The following is an 18421-nucleotide window of genomic DNA, read 5'->3' as shown; positions in this document are numbered from 1 at the left end:
CCAACTAGCCACAGCTGATGGCCATTTGATCACAGTCGACGGCCATTTACTACCTGAGCCAGCACCTTTCTATGTGAGGCCGAGAGCCTGGAAACTGCTTTTTGGGGCTCTGTCCCCACACTTGCTCAATGACGAAGGCCCTCAACACTATGTCACAGGCGATCTATACCATGGGACAAGAGTTAAGATAGGTCAGAGAAACAGCTCTCAAAAACAGAGCTGCCATAGATTATCTACTTCTCAAACACAATCAAGGATGTCAAAATTTTAAAGGGTCATGTTGTTTTAATCTCTCTAGTAATTCAGTTAATTAAAGATAAAGTTCAACAAAGTTTCCAATATTAAACAAAAAGCCCCAGGACTCTTTGGCCTGGATTTTTCCTTCCTTACTTCCTGGCTTCCCAGTTTAATGGGATTTAAGAAAACTTTTCTCATTTTTCTTTTATTCATTATTATAGGTATTACCTCATGCTGTTGCCTACAATGCATCTCAGCTTACAGACTACCCACTGGTTGGCTACGATGGCCTATAAGACAACAACATCCTCACCTGGCCTTGTTCATCTACCAGGGACCCTTAGATAGACCTCTGGACCAGCCCTAGCTGCCGGTCTCTCTCTACGCCCGTCCTCAGCCTGAGCTAGCCAGAGCAGTCATCGCCCCTGTTCCGTAATGGCAGTTAGGGTTACGTGTTCAGAGGGGAGATTGAGACAGGTTAGTTAGCATGTTGCTAGGTAGATAGGAAGGTCCCTGGTGGAATAAACAAAAGGCAGCCATATCCTAAAACTCCAGGTTCTGAAGTAATTCACTCACTCCAGGACAAAATGTAACCGTGCCTTGAGGTTAATAAATTATCTCATAAATCCCTTTTGGCTGGACAAATGGGAGCAGACCTGATAGATAGGAATGGGTTGTTTTGCTAATCCCTTCAGGATGGACAAACAAAACAAACCTGATTGATGAATTCCATTAAAAAGTGCCAGCCCCCTTCCCCAAACAGGCAAGGGAAGCTTTTGCCTCAGTGAGGGGACATCCCATTCGGGAACCCCCTCCCACCCGAGAGCCACATTTCTTTGCTTTTTAATAAACTATCCTCTTTTGCAACTTCTTTCCTCTCCTTGGTCTGTGCTTCCATTCTTCAGTTTTCACGAGACATGATCCTGGCACTCACATCTCACTCCTACATCAGTAGGGCCGGAGACCAGAATTCACTTCTGAGAACCCAGTGCCAAAACTGGTGTCCCAGAGTGGGCCTGGATGACCCCCAGAGTGGCCAGCTTTCTCTGCTTTCCTTCACTTCAAGTTTTCTCTGGATTTGTACCCATTGTCTCCTTTCTTGGTCCTTTGGAAAAGGATCCCAGCCCACTTAAGCACATCCAAAACTTTCTGTTTTGCTTCCATCTTAAAATTCTCCCTGTACTGTTTTTCCCCTCTGACCAACTTATATGAGGTTGGACAATTAAGTTTGCAAACTCATCCTAGAAAAAGTGCTACATACCTCATTGCTGAATATCACTATGGTCACCTTTGAAGTACTCCCCTTGGGAAGCTATGCACCCATGCCAGCACCTAATCCACCCTTCAAAGCCGTTTTGGAACTCTTTCTGGAATGGCCATCAGAGCTGTGGTCGAATTACCCTTGATGTCCTGAATGTAATCAAAATGTCTTCCTCTCAATATTTCCTTTATCTTTGGGTAAAGAAAGAAGTCGTTGGGGGCTAGATCAGGTGAGTCGGGAAGGTGTTCCAATACAGTTATTTGTTTACTGGCTAAAAACTTCCTCACAGACAGTGCCGTGTGAGCTGGTGCATTGCCATGATGCAAGACCCATGAATTGTTAGCTTCATGGCTCTAACTTGAAGGTCGTCTAACTTTTTCACACAACTTTTTCAGCACTTCCAAATAATAAACTTGGTTAACTATTTATCCAGTTGGTACAAATTCATAATGAATAGTCCCTCTGATATCAAAAAAGGTTAGCAACATCGTTGCAATATGTTCGCAAACTTAATTGTCAGACCTCTTATATGTGCTTAAATCTTCTCCAGTTTTGATCAACTGCCATCCATCTCGTTTTCCCCAACAAGCAACCCTCTCTGTTCTTTACATTAATGAAATTCTTGAAAGAGAATTATGATCTTCTACTTCTTTGATCTTTTTTTTTTTTAATTTATTGGGGTGACAATTGTTAGTAAAGTTACATGGATTTCAGGTATACAATTCTGTATCACATCATCTATAAATCCCATTGTGTGTTCACCACCCGGAGTCAGTTCTCCTTCCATCACCGTATATTTGATCCCCCTTACCCTCATCTCCCACCCCCCTCCCTCCTTACCCTCTGACTTCTTTGATCTTCTGTTCACTCCTCCCTTGAATTTAGTCGCTGTCCCTCATTCTGAGCTTTCAAAGGGTACTGGTGACTTACCTCATTGCCCTACTATTGACTTCCCTTTTCACATTCTCCCCACTTCCCTGTGGGCATCTGAGGCTGTTGACCTCTCTCGCCTGATGCTCCTTTCCTGGCGTCTGGGCCTGGGTGCCATGGTTCCCCTTGCTTCTTTCACTGCACCTTCAGACTTCTTATGTGCTTAAATGCAGGTACTCCTTGCAAATTCATGCTCCCGATCCTACTCAATTTATACCCCCTTCCTTATGGTCTCATCTAATTTTATGATTTCAACTATTGCTTCTGGCTTCCAAATTGTGGTCTGGCTTGGCTTCTTTTGAGAGATCAGACCTTGGTTCCCAGTTGCCTGCTGAGTGTGCACCGCGGGCATCCCACTTCAAGTACCGATATGCCCCTTTTGGGCCTGCAGACACTACTCCGTTTTGTTACCTGTGTGCTTCGTGCATTGCATTCTTTCAGTGGCTCAGGCTTCACATTTTAGAGTCAGTTTCAGCTCTTCCCAAGCATTTATCTAATAACCTAAATTCTATTTCTGGAATTTCTTGAGCTAGGAATGACCTTGAACTTTCCACTGTCCTTGTTTAGGCTTTAAATATTTTTTTCTCAACTCTTACGATAGTTTCTTAACAGATCTCTTTGAATTCTGCCTTTGACCCTCAAATCTATAGTTGAATCTGCTAACAGTGAATCTGCTAAAGTATGGATCACATCATCTCATTTCCTCAAAATTTCCTGGGACAATTTATTGCACACTAAATAAAATTCTAACTCTGCCGTCTGTGGTGAAATATCCCTCTCATCTGGGCCCAGCCTCCGTCTCTGCCAACCACTGGCTGGGGCTGCTGCTCCCGACCACGTTCACCTCATCGTTGCTCTCCCCACTAGAAGACCGTCTCCATTTGCTGCTCTCTGCCTGGCAGTGCACCATGGGGCTTCTGGAGACTGGGGAGCACTCCTAGGAGCTTTCCCAGGTCCCCCTGGGGGAATAACAGCTCCTCTTCTAATCACTGTAAAGTTTGGTGTAGCAGGTTATCTTATAAGTTAAAATCAAATAGTGTTTATCAAAGGTAATACATTTTTTTGCACTAAACATGAAAAGTCTAGCATTACATTATCGTTTTTATTTTCTACCCTCAGCATTGCAGTAGAAGACTAGGAAGTTAGTCAAGTATTACCATGGAGGGTCAGGAAACAAGAGAAACTCACATGACACTTTGATCCTACAGCGTAACTTTTCCTTGAGTGTTAGTGTGTTACACTCCAAGCTAAAGACTGGAGATGCCAGTGTAATGTCCCTTACCTTCAAAGTGTGTACTTGGACTGGGGAGAAAAGGTTTATGCTATGTGACATCATTTCACTAAATTTGTGGTGCTGACAGGACCAGGTGGCTAGGATCAAATGTGAGTATGTGACATTTCACTCTTTTTTTATTTAAACATTTGTTTTTCTTTTAAAGTATAATTTCCATTTTATTTTTTCCCCCAGAGAATATTTCTTCGGTCCTTAAGGACTTAGCTCCTTACATGGGCTTTGGTGGAGGTCGTGGGGCAGCACCCCCACGTCTAAATCAAGGTGGGGATGTTCGGCCCTTCTGGGCTTCACGGGAACGATTCCTGACTACCTTGCTGTGAATGGCACAACTCACACAGCAATGAAGTTTCACATACAGTGCGGAAGCACATAGGCGTCGAAGACACTCGCTTTGGAAATGTCCTTAAGGGCTGCAGCCTCTACTATGTTCTGAATGACAAACTTCTTAATGGCCTGTCCTTGGGCATGCATTGGGCGCAGTTGGTGCAATGAATGGGCTGCACATAGTTGTGGGCCTTTTTGGCACCACCATTGTTCCTTCTTTTCTTGGTCATCTTGGAAGCGAGGACCCAAGGGAGCAACATTTGTTTTTCAATATTCTGATTTTGTACTTGGTATGGATAGTTTGAAAAAGTATTACAGGAATAGTTTCTTTTATCTCTTTCCTATTTCTTTATTCAGGGCTCAAGTTAGGATGATGGTCTGCCAGATTCTAATAAAGGTAATTTCAGTAAAAATATTTTTTTAACTGTTTTCATGTAAACCTTCATCAACTGTTTCGCATTGTACTTGCTGTAACCCATCCTGCTTTTATCCGTCCATTCATCCAGCGCCCACTGAATGCCACACTCACTTTGCTGGACATGAGATTGGGCCCTTCCCGAGAAGTACAGTGTCATGGCTCTGAACATCAAAGCTACAATTAATGCACTGGAGATGTTCAATGGGGCCTGATGCTCTGCTCTACCCGCTGTGGGTGCCATTTGTTCTGGAGGCAGGTAACTGTAGTCTGTTAACTCACTTGTCTGGCTTCCTTTAGAAGGTGGGCATTGGGAGACTCAAGGAATCATGTGCAGAGAGCAACATCCCTGCACTAGGAAGGGTCATGTGCATTTTAAAAGTTTTTGTAGCAACCTATTGGTATTAAAACAACAAACTTACAACTAACCTGGATTTTACCAAAAGAGCGCCAAACAGAATTTTCCAGTAAATATTTACACAGGAGAAATTTAAACATTATGCTAGAAGTCTTCCCAGCCACAAAAATGTTGGGGGTTAAATATTAGAACAAAGGAACTGAGAAAAGTCAGTAATGTACCCTTCCTTGAGCAAAACATAGATACCATTGTGTCCAGAGCTGATGAGGAATGAATGGGATAATGAACTCAGAGAGCCAGGTACAAAGGCACTAGATCTGCACCTTTGATAAAATACCGATTATTCATGACAAATCCTCTGTATGATGAGCCATTTGGAGGTAGAAAAGAAAAGCATTGATTTAGCATTTTAAAAAAACAATGTGATTTTCCATTATAAATGTCTATTCTTTTTTATTTTTAATTCCTTTCCTCCTTTCTGCCCAACTCCCCACATTCTCCCTCTGGTAACCATCAGTTTGTTCTCTGTATCTGTGAGTTTATTTCTGTTTTATTTTGTTTGTTTGTTTTGCTTTTTAGAGTCCACATATAGGTGAAATCATAAGGTATTTTTCTTTCTCTGTCTGACTTATTTCAGTTAGTATAATACCCTCTAAGTCCATCCACCTTGTTTCAAGTGGCAAGATTTCATTCATTTTTATGGCTGAGTAATGTTCCATTGTAATATGTTCCATACTTTCTCTATCACATTCATCTATTGATGGACAACTAGGTTGTTTCCATATCTTGGCTATTGTAGATAATGCTGCAATAATAATTAACATAGGGGTGCATATATTTTCCTTAATTATTGTTTTCGTTTTCTTTGTAGAAATACTCAGAAGTGGAATTGCTGGATTGTATAGTCGTTCTATGTTTTAATTTTTTTGAGGAATCTCCATACTGTTTTCCATAGAATTCTATGAAAATTTGGAAAATCCTGAAAAATAGAAAGAATAGTAAGAAAATATTAGATTTTCCAGTGTTTGTCACTATGACACTGAGAAACTAGGTAACAAAAATAACCCTCCAGTAGTTGTTAAAATTGATCTATGGCTTTATTTATTTAATGTAAGACCACCACAATATCTTTCAGATTGGGGGGATGTTCTAAAGAAAAGTAGGATATGGTGAGTGAACCAGGTAAAACCCAGAGTTGTGCAATGACTTATACAATCAATTGCTTTCTGATCACTTCAGCAAAAAGTACTGAAACAGCAGTCATATCAATGAGAAAAAATCAGATGGGAATATGAAGTGTAGATATCTTTACACTTAGAATAATCACTACTGAAATGAAGTGTTTTATTGAAGATAAGCATTCTTATATTCCAATGGCAAGCACGAAGCCATGCTTTGTTGATCTGATTACAAAAGAAATTCTTAATAAAGAGTGATTTTCTGTGCCAAATGCTTCTCTATTCAAGTAATATTCTCTATCAGTTAACAAACACACGATCTAAACCACAGAGCCCTGTAGTTGAATCTTCCAGTCAAATTCCTTCAGAGGTGCCCGTTTTCAAGGAGCTGACATGTCACTGCAACATGAGTCACCTGCAGGAGGGACGTCATCCGCACTGTTCACCACCCTTGTCCAGTTGCTGATCGCCTTGCATCAGAATGTGCAATAACTCCCAGCTGGTTACCTCCTCTTTTATGTAGTCTTACAAATATAGAACACTTCAAAGATAATTGCAACAAACCCACCACCCAAAATTAACAAATATTAACATTTTATTTCTAAATATGTGTGATATACATGCACACACATAAGGAATGAAGCAAAAGGAAATTGAATATAATAAAGTGGAAGTCCTTTTTGATCTGAATTGGGGGGCTAAAACTGCAGCATATGAAATTTGGGAGGACACAATACAACCCACAACAGCTGTTTGCATGCTACAACACCAGAGCTGAGTAGCTATAATAGAGACTATGTGGTCTGCAAAATCTAAAATAGTTACTCGCTAGCCCTTTACAGAAAAAGTTTGCTGCCCTCTGCTATAGGTGAACATATTTTTACATGGAAAATATTCGAAATATATTCTTAAGTGAAAAGATTACAGAATACAGTTGACCCTTAAACAACACAGGGGTAAGGGACACCGACACTCCTGCACAGTTGAAAATCCGAGTATAAATTTAACTCCTCTAAAACGTAATTACTAACAGCCTGCTGTTGATGGGAAGCCTTACTGATAACATAAACAGTCGATTAACACATATTTTGTATGTTATATGTATTATATTCTTTATTCTTACAATAAAGTAAGCTAGAAAAAAGGAAATGTTATTAAGAAAATCGTAAGGAAGAGAAAAATACACTTACAGTGTTTATTGAAAAAAAAATCCACTTATAAGTTGGAACCGTGCAGTTTCAAACCCCTGTTGTTTGAGGGTCAACTATAGTGTCTTTTAGAAAATTGTCTCATTTGAAAATGTTTATATATGAATAGAAGAAAGACAAAGATTATACTTCACAATATTAATAGTGGTGATACCTGAAGATTGGCACTATGAATAATTTTTATTTTGTTTTTATTTATCTGTGTTTTCTAAGTTTTCTATTATGAATATATATTATTTTTGTAAGTATAAAACCAAAAAATTATGCCAGTATGATGTATAAAAAGCTAGACCATCAGGTCATCTTTGTATGTGGTAGAAATGAATTTCCATTCAGTGTTTATTCCAACTTCTAGTCTACTTTCCTGCACTGCAGAGGCTGGAAAACTAAAAACCACATTCCCTTGACTCCCTTGCAGCTGAGGTTCTGGATACAAATTTGATTCTACCAATAGATTAACCTATTGAGAAGAAGACTTGCAGCTTTGTCCCTTCCTGCAGGGGCCTTGTGGTGGGGACTGGTTGGGGACACTGGAGCAGAACTCCAGCTTTTGTCTCTAGTGCTGTGCTGAGAGAGAGTTGTGGGGTGGCTGACTCACCCCTGGATAGAAGCTATAGCAGAAAGTTCTTGAAGTCAATATTTCTTGCAGTGACTTTATGATTCCCTACCCTCCTGATATTAGGGACTCCTACCTTCCCTGTCAGGCCAGTTCTGCAACGTTGTTCATTTTTCTAGAATCATTCCCGGACACCTTGCCCAAAGGCAGCCTTTCCAGCTATTTTATAATCACCTAAAGCTTTCTATGCCTAAAATAGCTGATTGTTTTCTTGACAGAACCACAACTGACATAAGGATTCATGAGCAACTTGGGGAAAAGCTTGTGCTGAAAGAAAAAATATTTTATGATAAGATGAATGAAAATTATTCTGAGGCATCAATATTACAAGTTGCTTGGAATCCATCTGAATTGCAGAATGAAGAATAGAAATAATTGGAATAACTCTGCTGAACCAAAAACACAATTCAGGTCTCCAAGTGTAAGTGTAACAGTCACACTTCCTCACTTCCTCACTTTAATCAAGATGTGCAGATATAATGTGACTTCAAAACTTTTATTCAATGAATCTACTCTTCGCCATGAGCCTCATCGCAAATGGATTTGAGGAGAGATGGTGAGGAGCAGGGACAAAGAATTAAATCTGCCTGTTGGTGATGTTTCAGCCTAAAGCACACTTTTTCATTCTGCTAGCAGCTCATCTTTCCAGTTCCTCTCCTTTCTCCATAATACATGGGTGCACAGCGCTACGTGGACTAGTTGTGGCCGGGCCTTCAGCCTCTGCTGGCCCGGTCCCTAGACTGAGGACTACTGAGGATCACTGATCCCATCTAGGGGTTGGGGCACTGTGGTGCTACCTGCTGGTTGAGCCTTTGCCTCTAGTCCTTGCCTCTGGTTGCAAATCCCTCTACACGGTGGCTTCTTCGTTCTTTCTCGAGGCCTCTCCGGGTTCTCTGGTCCTCTCAGAACACTCACAGCCCCACTCTGGGGCATGCAGGACTTCTGGATTCCTAGCATGTGCATGGCAGGCTGTCAGGCCAGGAGCCTGTCCCAGGCCCAACAACCCCGTTGCATCCTCTGCTAGTGCCCCTGCTGCTGTGTTGATGGGGGTCCATGTGGATGTGGGCCCTTCCTGGCCTTCCAGTTGGAGCGTGAGGCAAATACTCCTCTGCTTTCAGCTTTCTTACGAACACATTTAACCTGCATCCATGCTAAAGTTTCAACCTGGAGAGAGGAGGCCAGGACATATGTGCATGGTGGAAAGTTTCTGAACTTAATAGTCTGACCGCGTATGTACCTGCCCTCTTGGCTTCCCGTATACTGGGATAGCAGGGGTGATGTTTTCACTTCTTCCTCTCGGTTACGGAATTGTTCTGTGTCACAATCTAGTCCCACCCAAATAGCTCGTACAGGATGGTACTTTGTAGGGGAGGGTAACGTGGTTAGCAGGAGACACTTAGTAGGTGGTCACAGTGGGTAAGTTATAAAGAAAAATCTGCAGCTGGCGAATCCTAGAGGGATATTGTAGGAAAGTTGGTTTCAAGTTACCATCCTGGACAGGGCATTTGGCAAATAGTACAGCGCAGTGTAGTACTCAGAGTGCGGGCTTGGAATCTGCCCCACATACTAGCTTTGTGACCTTGAGCGAGTTATATAACTTCTCCAAAGCTCAGTTTTCTCATTTGTGAAGTGGGGATCATAATGGTACTTACCTCAGTGGTTTGTTGTGTTATAGGAAATAATGACTATGAGTGCATATCAGGCAGTGGGCACAGGTCAGTGTGGCCAGCATAACTGAGGCTGTCACAAAGCTCTCAAACATTACTGTTGTGAGTACAGAGAGGGAAAACAATCTGTAAGTACTATGAGAATATAAACTGTTACTCCTTTTATGACGTGAGGTTGGAAAGGGTTAGAGGGCACGGCCTTGTCTTTACTATGAAGTAGAATACAGAAAGAAAACCGGAAATGGAAAGTGATGACACTGGAGCCCTGGAAGAGCTGGAACTGAGGCCAGACAAACGAGCAGAAACACATGAAGGCGATCCTAATGGTAAGAGGGAGGAAAAAGTGTTGCCTTAAGGGGACTTATGTGCTTAGAGAATAGGCAGTAGTGTCAGACTAAGCTGAGAAAGTTGTAGTTAAACAAAAAAAAAGGATACAGGATACATGTAATCACATGCTGCTTGGCTTTCTGTTGAATGTGATTATTCAAATTAAAACTTCATTCATAAGACTACATTTGTGAGCTCCAAGAATGACACCAGGCTTCCTTGGAGTATATGATCAGAATTTTTTTTTAATTTCTTTTTTTCATCTTTATTTTATTTGCTTTTTTTGTTCAGAGAATGCATTACTACGGGTTCTGTCCAACCATGTGACTCTCTTGGTCCCAGAGTTCTTGGTCCCAACACACACTCAAGAGAAGGCCTTTGCCAATGACGTCAGCAACATACAACACAAACCTGCAGAGGAGTCCAAAGTTCCACAGCGTGCGGACGCATTCCTTCCTGAGCAGGATAGTGACATCTCCAGTTCCTCAGCAAAAACCATGCAGCCCAAGGAAGGTGACAGCCCCAATTTCTCAACAAAAACCATCCCACCGCAGCAAGGTGACATTCCCAGGTCCACAGGAAAAACCATCCTGTTTAAAAAGGGTAACACCCTTCATTCCTCAGAAAAAAATGTCCTTCCCAAAGAGGGTAACACTGCTAATTCCTCAGAAAAACCCATCCCACCCAAGCAGGATGACACCCTCAGTTCCCCAGGAAAAATCATCCTGCACAAAGAAGGTAACACCAGTAATGTTTCAGCAAAAACCATCCTGCCCAAGCAGGGTGACATCCCCAATTCCTCAGCAAAAACCACCCCTCTCAAGCAGGGTGACACCCTCAGTTCCTCAAAAAAAACCATCCCATCCAAGCAGGGTGACATCCCCAATTCCTCAGCAAAAACCACCCCTCTCAAGCAGGGTGACACCCCCAGTTCCTCAAAAAAAACCATCCCATCCAAGCAGGGTGACATCCCCAATTCCTCAGCAAAAACCACCCCTCTCAAGCAGGGTGACACCCCCAGTTCCTCAAAAAAAACCATCCCATCCAAGCAGGGTAACATCCCCAATTCCTCAGCAAAAACCACCCCTCTCAAGCAGGGTGACACCCCCAGTTCCCCCAAAAAAACCATCCCATCCAAGCAGGGTGACATCCCCAAGTCCTCAGCAAAAACCACCCTGCCTAAGCAGGGTGACACCCCCATTTCCTCAGAAAAAACTATCCTGCCCAAGCAGGGCAATACCCCTAAGCTATCAGCAAAAACCATTTTGCCCAAGCAAAGTAATGCCTCCGATTCCTCAGAAGAAACCATCCAGTCCAAGGAGGGCAACACCCCCAAGCTCTCAGCAAAAACCATTTCACCCAAGGAGGGCAACACCCCCAAGTCCTCAGAACAAACCATCCTGCCCAAGCAGGATGACATTCCCAATTTCTCAGCAAAAACCATTTCACCCAAGGAGGGCAACACCCCCAAGTCCTCAGAAAAAAACATTTCACCCAAGGAAGGTGACACCCCCAATTTCTCAGAAGAAACCAAGAAGGACAACACCCCCAAGTCCTCAGAAAAAAACATTTCACCCAAGGAGGGCGATACCCAGAAATCCTCAGAAGAGACAATCCAGCCCAAGGAGGGTGAAACCCCCAAATCCTCAGAAGAAGCCATCCAGCCCACAGAAGGCAATATCCCAGCAGAAACAATGGAGCTCTCAGAGGTCAATATGGTGAAAGTGATCCTGAGCAAGGAGGATTTCGAGTTGGCCCTCAAGGAGGCTGGGGAGAGGCTGGTGGCTGTGGACTTCTCAGCCATGTGGTGTGGGCCTTGCAGGATAATAAAGCCTCTTTTTTGTTCCCTGTCTGTGAAGCATGAGGATGTACTGTTCCTGGAAGTGGACGTTGATGTGTGTGAGGAGCTGGTGAAAGACCTTGAGATCATTTGCATTCCAACCTTTCAGTTTTATAAAAAAGAAGAAAAGGTGGGCGAAATTTGTGGTGTCCTTACGGAAAAACTTGAAACAATCATTGCAGAATTAAAGTAATCATGTATTCTGAAAGCATTGTAAAGAGTCAGCTGTTTATAGCTTGTGATTTTCTATTCACAAAAGAGATATAACAAAAATGTATGTCCAAATGGCCCCTGTTTGTAAATTATAAATATTAACTACCTGTTTCAAAAAGTAATCAAAGCACTAAAGTATATTATGACCATGTTTTTGTTGATAGGAAAGTGTGATATTAGAATTTGCTTTGGTGGAGATTGGAAGTCAAGCTGTCCTCTACTTTTTAATCTTTTCTTTTTCCACTCACCCTTGGAAATACAGTTCATTTAGTGTTAGCGGCAACATTGGAAATTTAGAAAATTCTGTAGAAGTACATGATTTAAAGATGACTGGAAACTTCTTTTCTCATGCTCACATAACTTTGGGTTTTCTGATAAGATACTTTGGGGAACAAAGATTTTGAAAGATTCACATATCACATCTAACCTTCTTCTTCTGCGGGGAGTGCTATGGAAGCCTTGGGAAATTCCATGGTTTTGCCAACCCTGTATGGGATTCATTGGTGGCAGAGCTGAGACCAAGGTCATGCTTCCAGATTTCAAGTCCAGGCATCTTTCTATTATCCGTGCTCACAAAATCTGAGACAGAGTTCAAAATTTCTGGTTTCTCAGGCCAAGAGTTCTATTTATTATTCAGGTTTAAGTCAGTGTGCTCCTTGGTGCCATTGTGACATCACCTCCCTGGTGGCAAACATTTTGCTTTGTCTCTCTGGTAACTGAGTTTCTGATACCTACTCCCAGATGTCTCAGAACCCAAAGGCTCAGGTCTGGGCTACAGATGGTGGTGTGGTCTACTATTTTATCCACAGTGGATATGCTCCAAGACCCCCAGGAGACACCTGAAACAACAGATAGCACTGAACCCTATATATATACTATGTTTTTTCCTATACATACTTACCTTTTCATTGAAAGGCGTCTGTTTGGCATATCCAAATTGCCAGCATCACTACTCTTATGCTTGGGGCCATTGTTAAATGAAATAAGGGTTAATTGAACGTAAGCACTGTGTTCCAGGACAGTCAATCTGATAACCAAACGACTAATGGATGATTCACATCCCAGGTGGAATGGAGGGGGTCAGCACGAGACTTCATCATGTATTCAGAACAAAAACTTAATGAATTATTAAGTTTTCACAATTTAAAACTTGTGAATTGTTTATTTCTGGAATATTCCATTTAATATTTTCAGACTGAGGTAACTGAAACCATGGAAAGCAAAACCATGGGCTAATAGAGTTTTTTAAAAATGTGTATACAAATAATTGCATATATTCAATGTATGCAATTTGATGAATTTTAACATATGCATACACCCATGATATCATTAACACAATCAAGGTAATTAACACACCGGTCACCTTCAGAAATTTCCCTGTGTGTCTCTTTCCTTTTTTGTGTCTGGTAACAGCCCTTAACACGAGATCTAACCTCTTAAGTTTTTAAGTGCACAATACTATATTGTTAACACTAGGCACTATAGTTGTACAGTAAATAGTACAAATTTATGTGTACAGTAAATCTCTAGAGCTTATTCATGTTGTGTAACTGTAACTTTATACCCATGGAACAACAACTCCTCATATCTCCCCCTATTCCCTGTCAGCCACCATCCTATCTTTTGCGGGTTTAGAGTGTTTTAAAGAATTTGAACTAGTTGTCAACATTTCAAAAAACAGGATTCTCTTTAAAATATTGAATTCTAGTTTTTCTTGAAAAATTGTAAAACATAGCAATCCAGGTTTGTATTACCCCATGAAACCAATCTACTCTTAGGAGCTGAGTGGCAGCTACCTCCATTAGGTGAGACTTGCTTTCTCTAGTCCACCGCTGAGGAACTTGGCTGGCGTCTTCATTTATCCAGTTGAGTTGCAATCCCTATCTTCAGTCCCACAGGAGGGGGACTACTCCAACAACTTGCATCTTGTGTCTACCCTGACTCTCCTTAGTATCTCAATCATAGACTTCATTTGAGCCATTAAAAGCAAACACCTAAAAACAGCAAACAAAAGATCACATATACTTGACTTTTTTTCAAAAATATTTGGAATGACCTACAAAAAGCATTAATGATAAGCATAATAAACTAGTAAGAGGAAATTAGGAACATGAAAACAAATAATAAATCAACTCTGAGGGCTCATATCATTGCTCTGATTGAGTGGCGAATTTTGTTCTGAGGTTCTTAGCAACCGGGAGGTGGAGCAAGAAAAGGGAAACTCAATTAATATCTAAAAACATGCAAGCATCAGAATTTGGAAAAGGAGTAAAAGCTGTCCTGTAACTAAATGCCTGAATGAAAATTTTCATCTGGTAACTTAAGTTTGCGACATTGAACAATGGATAATATTCTTGACAATATTTATTATAATAAATTCAGAGAAAATTTTCATATGGCTATTCCTGGTAATAATCTTCCATAGAAGCCAAAGCTGTAATCATAAAGCATTTTCCAATGAACAGATTCCAGATTCAAGGTTTATAAGTATGTAGCTTTTGTACTTTCATATATATGGATGTTTACGAATGATTCATATAGCTGTTCTTTCACTATGTAGAGAGACCTTTCTCTGACTTGTTCACTGAGATTTGTTCCTATGTTCCATTTTGAACAAAAGTTGTGCTTTGCTTTCCTCCCTGACTTACATCAGGAATAGTACAAAATCACCTGAAAATAATAAGAATCAATGGAAAACCTGTTTGAATTGATAAGAATTCAACAAAGTGGCAGTGCTTAGAGTAATATACAAAAACCAATGACTTCCTTTTGCATCAGTGACAAATAATTGGGAATCATTATGGGAAAAGACTTCATTCACAATAGTGACAAAAAATAAAATATCTAGCAACAGTACTTAGAAGAACAGTAGGGATTATTAAGACTAAATCTAAAAATTTTGAGAGGTATACAATAAGAAGATCTGAATAAAGTGAGACACAGTTCAATTTCCCCACTGGAGAAAAACACTGAAAGCTGTTGATTCTTTCCGCTTAATTTAATAGACATAATGTAATCACAACCCATATCTCAATGAGAGCATTGGGAGAATTTGATAAGATACTTAAAAATTCACTGAGAATCATAGCCAGAAATACGTAGGAAAAAGTCTTAAATGAGAAGTAATGAAATCTGCCTTATCAGATAGTAAAATAAATAATTAGTATAGTAACTATAGTGATACCACGAATGGTATTGATGAAGGAAAGACAGAGCAATGAAGCGTCATAGTAACCAAGAATCAAACTTTGGTATGTAAGTAGTAATATATGAAAAAGGAATCATTTCAATTTAATGGAATGTGTGTGGATTATTTTTTTAAAAGTTGTATGGCAAAATTTGGATATTTGGGGGGAAAATCAATTTGTATCCTGTTCCCATGCCAAAATAAATAAAAGTTGGATTAAAGAATAAAAAATAAACTATGGAATCATTAAATAATTGAAGATTTCGTTAAACATTTATCTGATTCATGGATAGAAAATAAATTTTCTAAATAGAAATGCAGTTAAAGAAATAGGTTAGAACATGTAAAAAATATAAGCTTTGGCAAAGTTATATGCCAAAATATAAACAAAAGTAACAGGAAACAAAAAAAACCCAACAAAAATATTTGCAAAATGGATGACCTGAAATTAAATATATTTAGGATAGAAAGGATTCTTACAAATCAGTAGGAAAAAATATAATACTCCAATAGAAAAATAGGCAAAAGCCACAGTCAGTTCATATTAAAGAACAAATTAATAAATGTAAAAAAAATTCACTGATAGACAGGGAAATATAAACAAAAGTCAACCAGATGTTGACAGTACAGCCAGCAAGAATGTAGGGAAATGGTACTACTGATGAGAATCAAGACTGCTATGTTCTTTCTGGAACATAGCAGTATAACAAAAGTGCAGACAGCTTTGTGAACTTTAGCTTTTGTGTGAGTCTGCTAGGACTGCCATAACAAAATACCACAGACTGTGGGGGCTTAAACAACAGAAATGTGTTTCTCACAGTTCTGGAGGCTGGAAGTCCAAGGTCAAGGTGTCGGCAGGGTTGGTTTCTCCTGAGGCCTGTCTCCTTGGTTTGCAGATGGTGCCTTCTCACTGTTTTGTCTTCACATAGTTACCCCTCTGTGTGCTCACATACCTGGTGTCTGTGCATCCAAACTTCCCCTTCTGAGGATGCTGTCAGTCAGATTGGATTAGGTCCCACCCTAACAGTCTCATTTTAGCTTAATCATCTCTTTGAATACCCTATCCTCAAATACAGTCACATTCTGAGGTATTGGGGGTTGGGGCTTCAATATATGAATTTTGGGAGGGACACAATTTAGCCTGTAACAGTTTAAGATAACGCTCAGAGGCTGGGCCTGAAGTATCTTCTGGGGATGCATCACAGAGAAAACATTTTCTAAGGGAAGCTTAGGAGCCCCAGTAACACGTCAGAAAAGCTGGGAGGCGGTACCCTAAGAAGTGCTGCCTCAGAGCTCTATGGAGTCAGCCCTAAAAGTGAAAACAAAATGTTGGCAGGGTTGCTTTCTCCTGAGGCCTCTCTCCTTGGCTCTTATCCAAAGATCAAAGAGAAGACTGTGCCAGATGGGTCTGCAGTCTGTTTAACATAGGCCTTCAAGCGCAAATCAAGAAATAATAATGTCAAGGCTTCAGATGGCAGTGAGGCCAATGGTCCATTTCTCCAAGTGCTTCTTCTGCCTTGAAATAAATCTCAGAAGTCTGGACGGGTCTAGGGGGGTCTATCACCAAGCTGTTGTACCCCAGGGCAAACGGCATTCCACTGACTTCCTGCACCTCCTCCAGCAGACGAGATGGTTGGGAATGCAGTGTCTGTTGAATTCTCTTCTGCTGTCCCATCCCGGAGGGGGAGGAGAAAACTAAAAGTGGTTCAGGAATTGTATTTAAATCAGGGTTTCTCAAACTAGTGGTCGTAAAAACCGCATGGGGTGCTTGTTAAACATTTAGATTTCTAGGCCTCTGTACTTCAAAACCTGCACTCAGTGGTTGTAGGCTGGGGCCTAGGGATCTCTACTATAGTCCAAAGGAAAATCACCCAACAACTTAAACTGTCCCCTCCCCCATCCTGCACACACTGTTGTTCATAAATGTGCTGTCTTGCTTTCAGGACAATTACTCTATAGGACAGAATCACCTTTATCTAATCTCTACCCACCTTTCTAGAAACCCACAAGAGTTATCTTACCCTAAAATTGGTCACCGTCTCAGTGGCATTTCCTTCCTAAGTCTCAGCTACTCAGTTTGGAATACCACTGCCAGAGAGGAAAGGGCCACACAGCCTGTGAGGGCTTTTGTGGTCCAAGTTCCATTCAAGAGGCCAGGGCTTGGGTGGATCCAACTCCTTTGAGATTTCCCACTAGTATGAATCCCCCCTAACATGCCCTTATTTTTCTGATAATTCAGAGCATAACTGATGAACAAATACACACGCTTCCGTAACATAATAACTTCTCAGTGATGAATTGTTTAACCCCATAAGGACCTTCTTCCTTCAGGAACCTCTTCCTAACTGTCCCAATAGTTTGCAAGACTGTGGCTTTTCTAATGGAGTTAGGACTTCACATTATTATATGGGGAGCATTTTTACTTCAACCCCTTGTGCTCAAATTGGCCCCACAGTCCTAACAGGAATAAGATAATGGGTTCATTGCTGAGTCATATTTACAGGGTGTTAAAAATAAATTGAGGCATATGACAAATTTTAAGAGTTTATTTGAATGAAAATTGCCTCCAATCGAGTAGCTCCAAACTGGAAGTGGTCAAGAGCGCTCTGCTGACAAGAGCTAGGGGAAAAACTTACGTAGAGAAGGTGTGGAAGCACAGCAAGGAAATTGATTTACTGACTAGAGCTCAAAGCTGGGTTGGCTGTTTTGTTATTGGTTATCCTTAGGTTTTGATTTCCTAATCTTGATGCATTACAGGCGGAGCTTGTGGTTTGCTTAGGTAGGTCACTAAGGCATTCGGGCAATTTCATTCTAATGGCCTCCTCGTCTAATTAATTTAAAAAGGGCTACAGCCCACTGACTTCTCCTGGAGCATAGATGTGGGGGTCTTGGTAACATGCCTCTTAAAGGTCTGGCCAGATTTCTGAAATTCTTTTATTTCAAAAGGCCTTCTTTCTCCCAGTCAATGCTTAGAGTAGTGGGAGTGAGGAATGAGGACAGGAGTGGTTTCCTCTTCCAAATTCACTGAGAAGTGAAAAAAAAGAGAGAGAATTAAAGGTAAAAATGGTAAATTTACTTAATATTTTATTTAAAAATTGAATAAAAAGCATAAAGTGTTATTATTGGTTATCACTGTGTATGGATATTTTTTCTTTCATTCTATTTTTTTCTGCTTACTTATATAATGAAAAGAAAAAACAACAAATGTAATAGTTTGGAGAGTCCAACTGCTTGGAAATTGCTAGGAAATACAAAATCTGGGAGGTCAGAAGCAAGGGAGAGAGAACATAATGGCCCAAGGTCAAGGATGTTCTGGCAGAGTCTTTGAATGTTGAACTTAACCCGAGGTTTTCTGTTCTAGTTGCA

At 40.7% G+C, this 18421-nt stretch overlaps 1 protein-coding gene and 1 pseudogene across 1 annotated transcript; one reads left to right on the top strand and one right to left on the bottom strand.

Moving 5' to 3' along the window:
* Nucleotides 1-3891: 3891 nt before the first annotated feature.
* LOC117011896 (40S ribosomal protein S26-like) lies at nt 3892-4276 on the bottom strand (annotated as a pseudogene).
* Nucleotides 4277-8342: 4066 nt separating this feature from the next.
* TXNDC2 (thioredoxin domain containing 2) lies at nt 8343-11848 on the top strand. Its single transcript, XM_033135575.1, has 5 exons — nt 8343-8377; nt 8846-8912; nt 9709-9814; nt 10107-10904; nt 11130-11848. Exons 1-5 carry the CDS (start codon nt 8343-8345, stop codon nt 11846-11848), a joined length of 1725 nt encoding a protein of 574 aa, XP_032991466.1.
* Nucleotides 11849-18421: the final 6573 nt, after the last annotated feature.

This window comes from Rhinolophus ferrumequinum, chromosome 19, assembly GCF_004115265.2.
Source record: "Rhinolophus ferrumequinum isolate MPI-CBG mRhiFer1 chromosome 19, mRhiFer1_v1.p, whole genome shotgun sequence".
Taxonomy (NCBI): Eukaryota; Metazoa; Chordata; class Mammalia; order Chiroptera; family Rhinolophidae; genus Rhinolophus; species Rhinolophus ferrumequinum.
This window is presented reverse-complemented; position numbering and strand designations above follow the sequence as displayed.

What these genes read in the sequence shown, in the direction of transcription:
- TXNDC2 (XM_033135575.1), top strand. Translation starts at nt 8,343, where the DNA reads ATGAGCCTCATCGCAAATGGATTTGAGGAGAGATG. An exon ending in ACATGAAGGCGATCCTAATG is followed by an intron (nt 9,815 to 10,106) that starts GTAAGAGGGAGG and finishes TTTTTTGTTCAG; the next exon opens with AGAATGCATTACTACGGGTT. An exon ending in CTCAGCAAAAACCACCCCTC is followed by an intron (nt 10,905 to 11,129) that starts TCAAGCAGGGTG and finishes AAACCATCCAGT; the next exon opens with CCAAGGAGGGCAACACCCCC.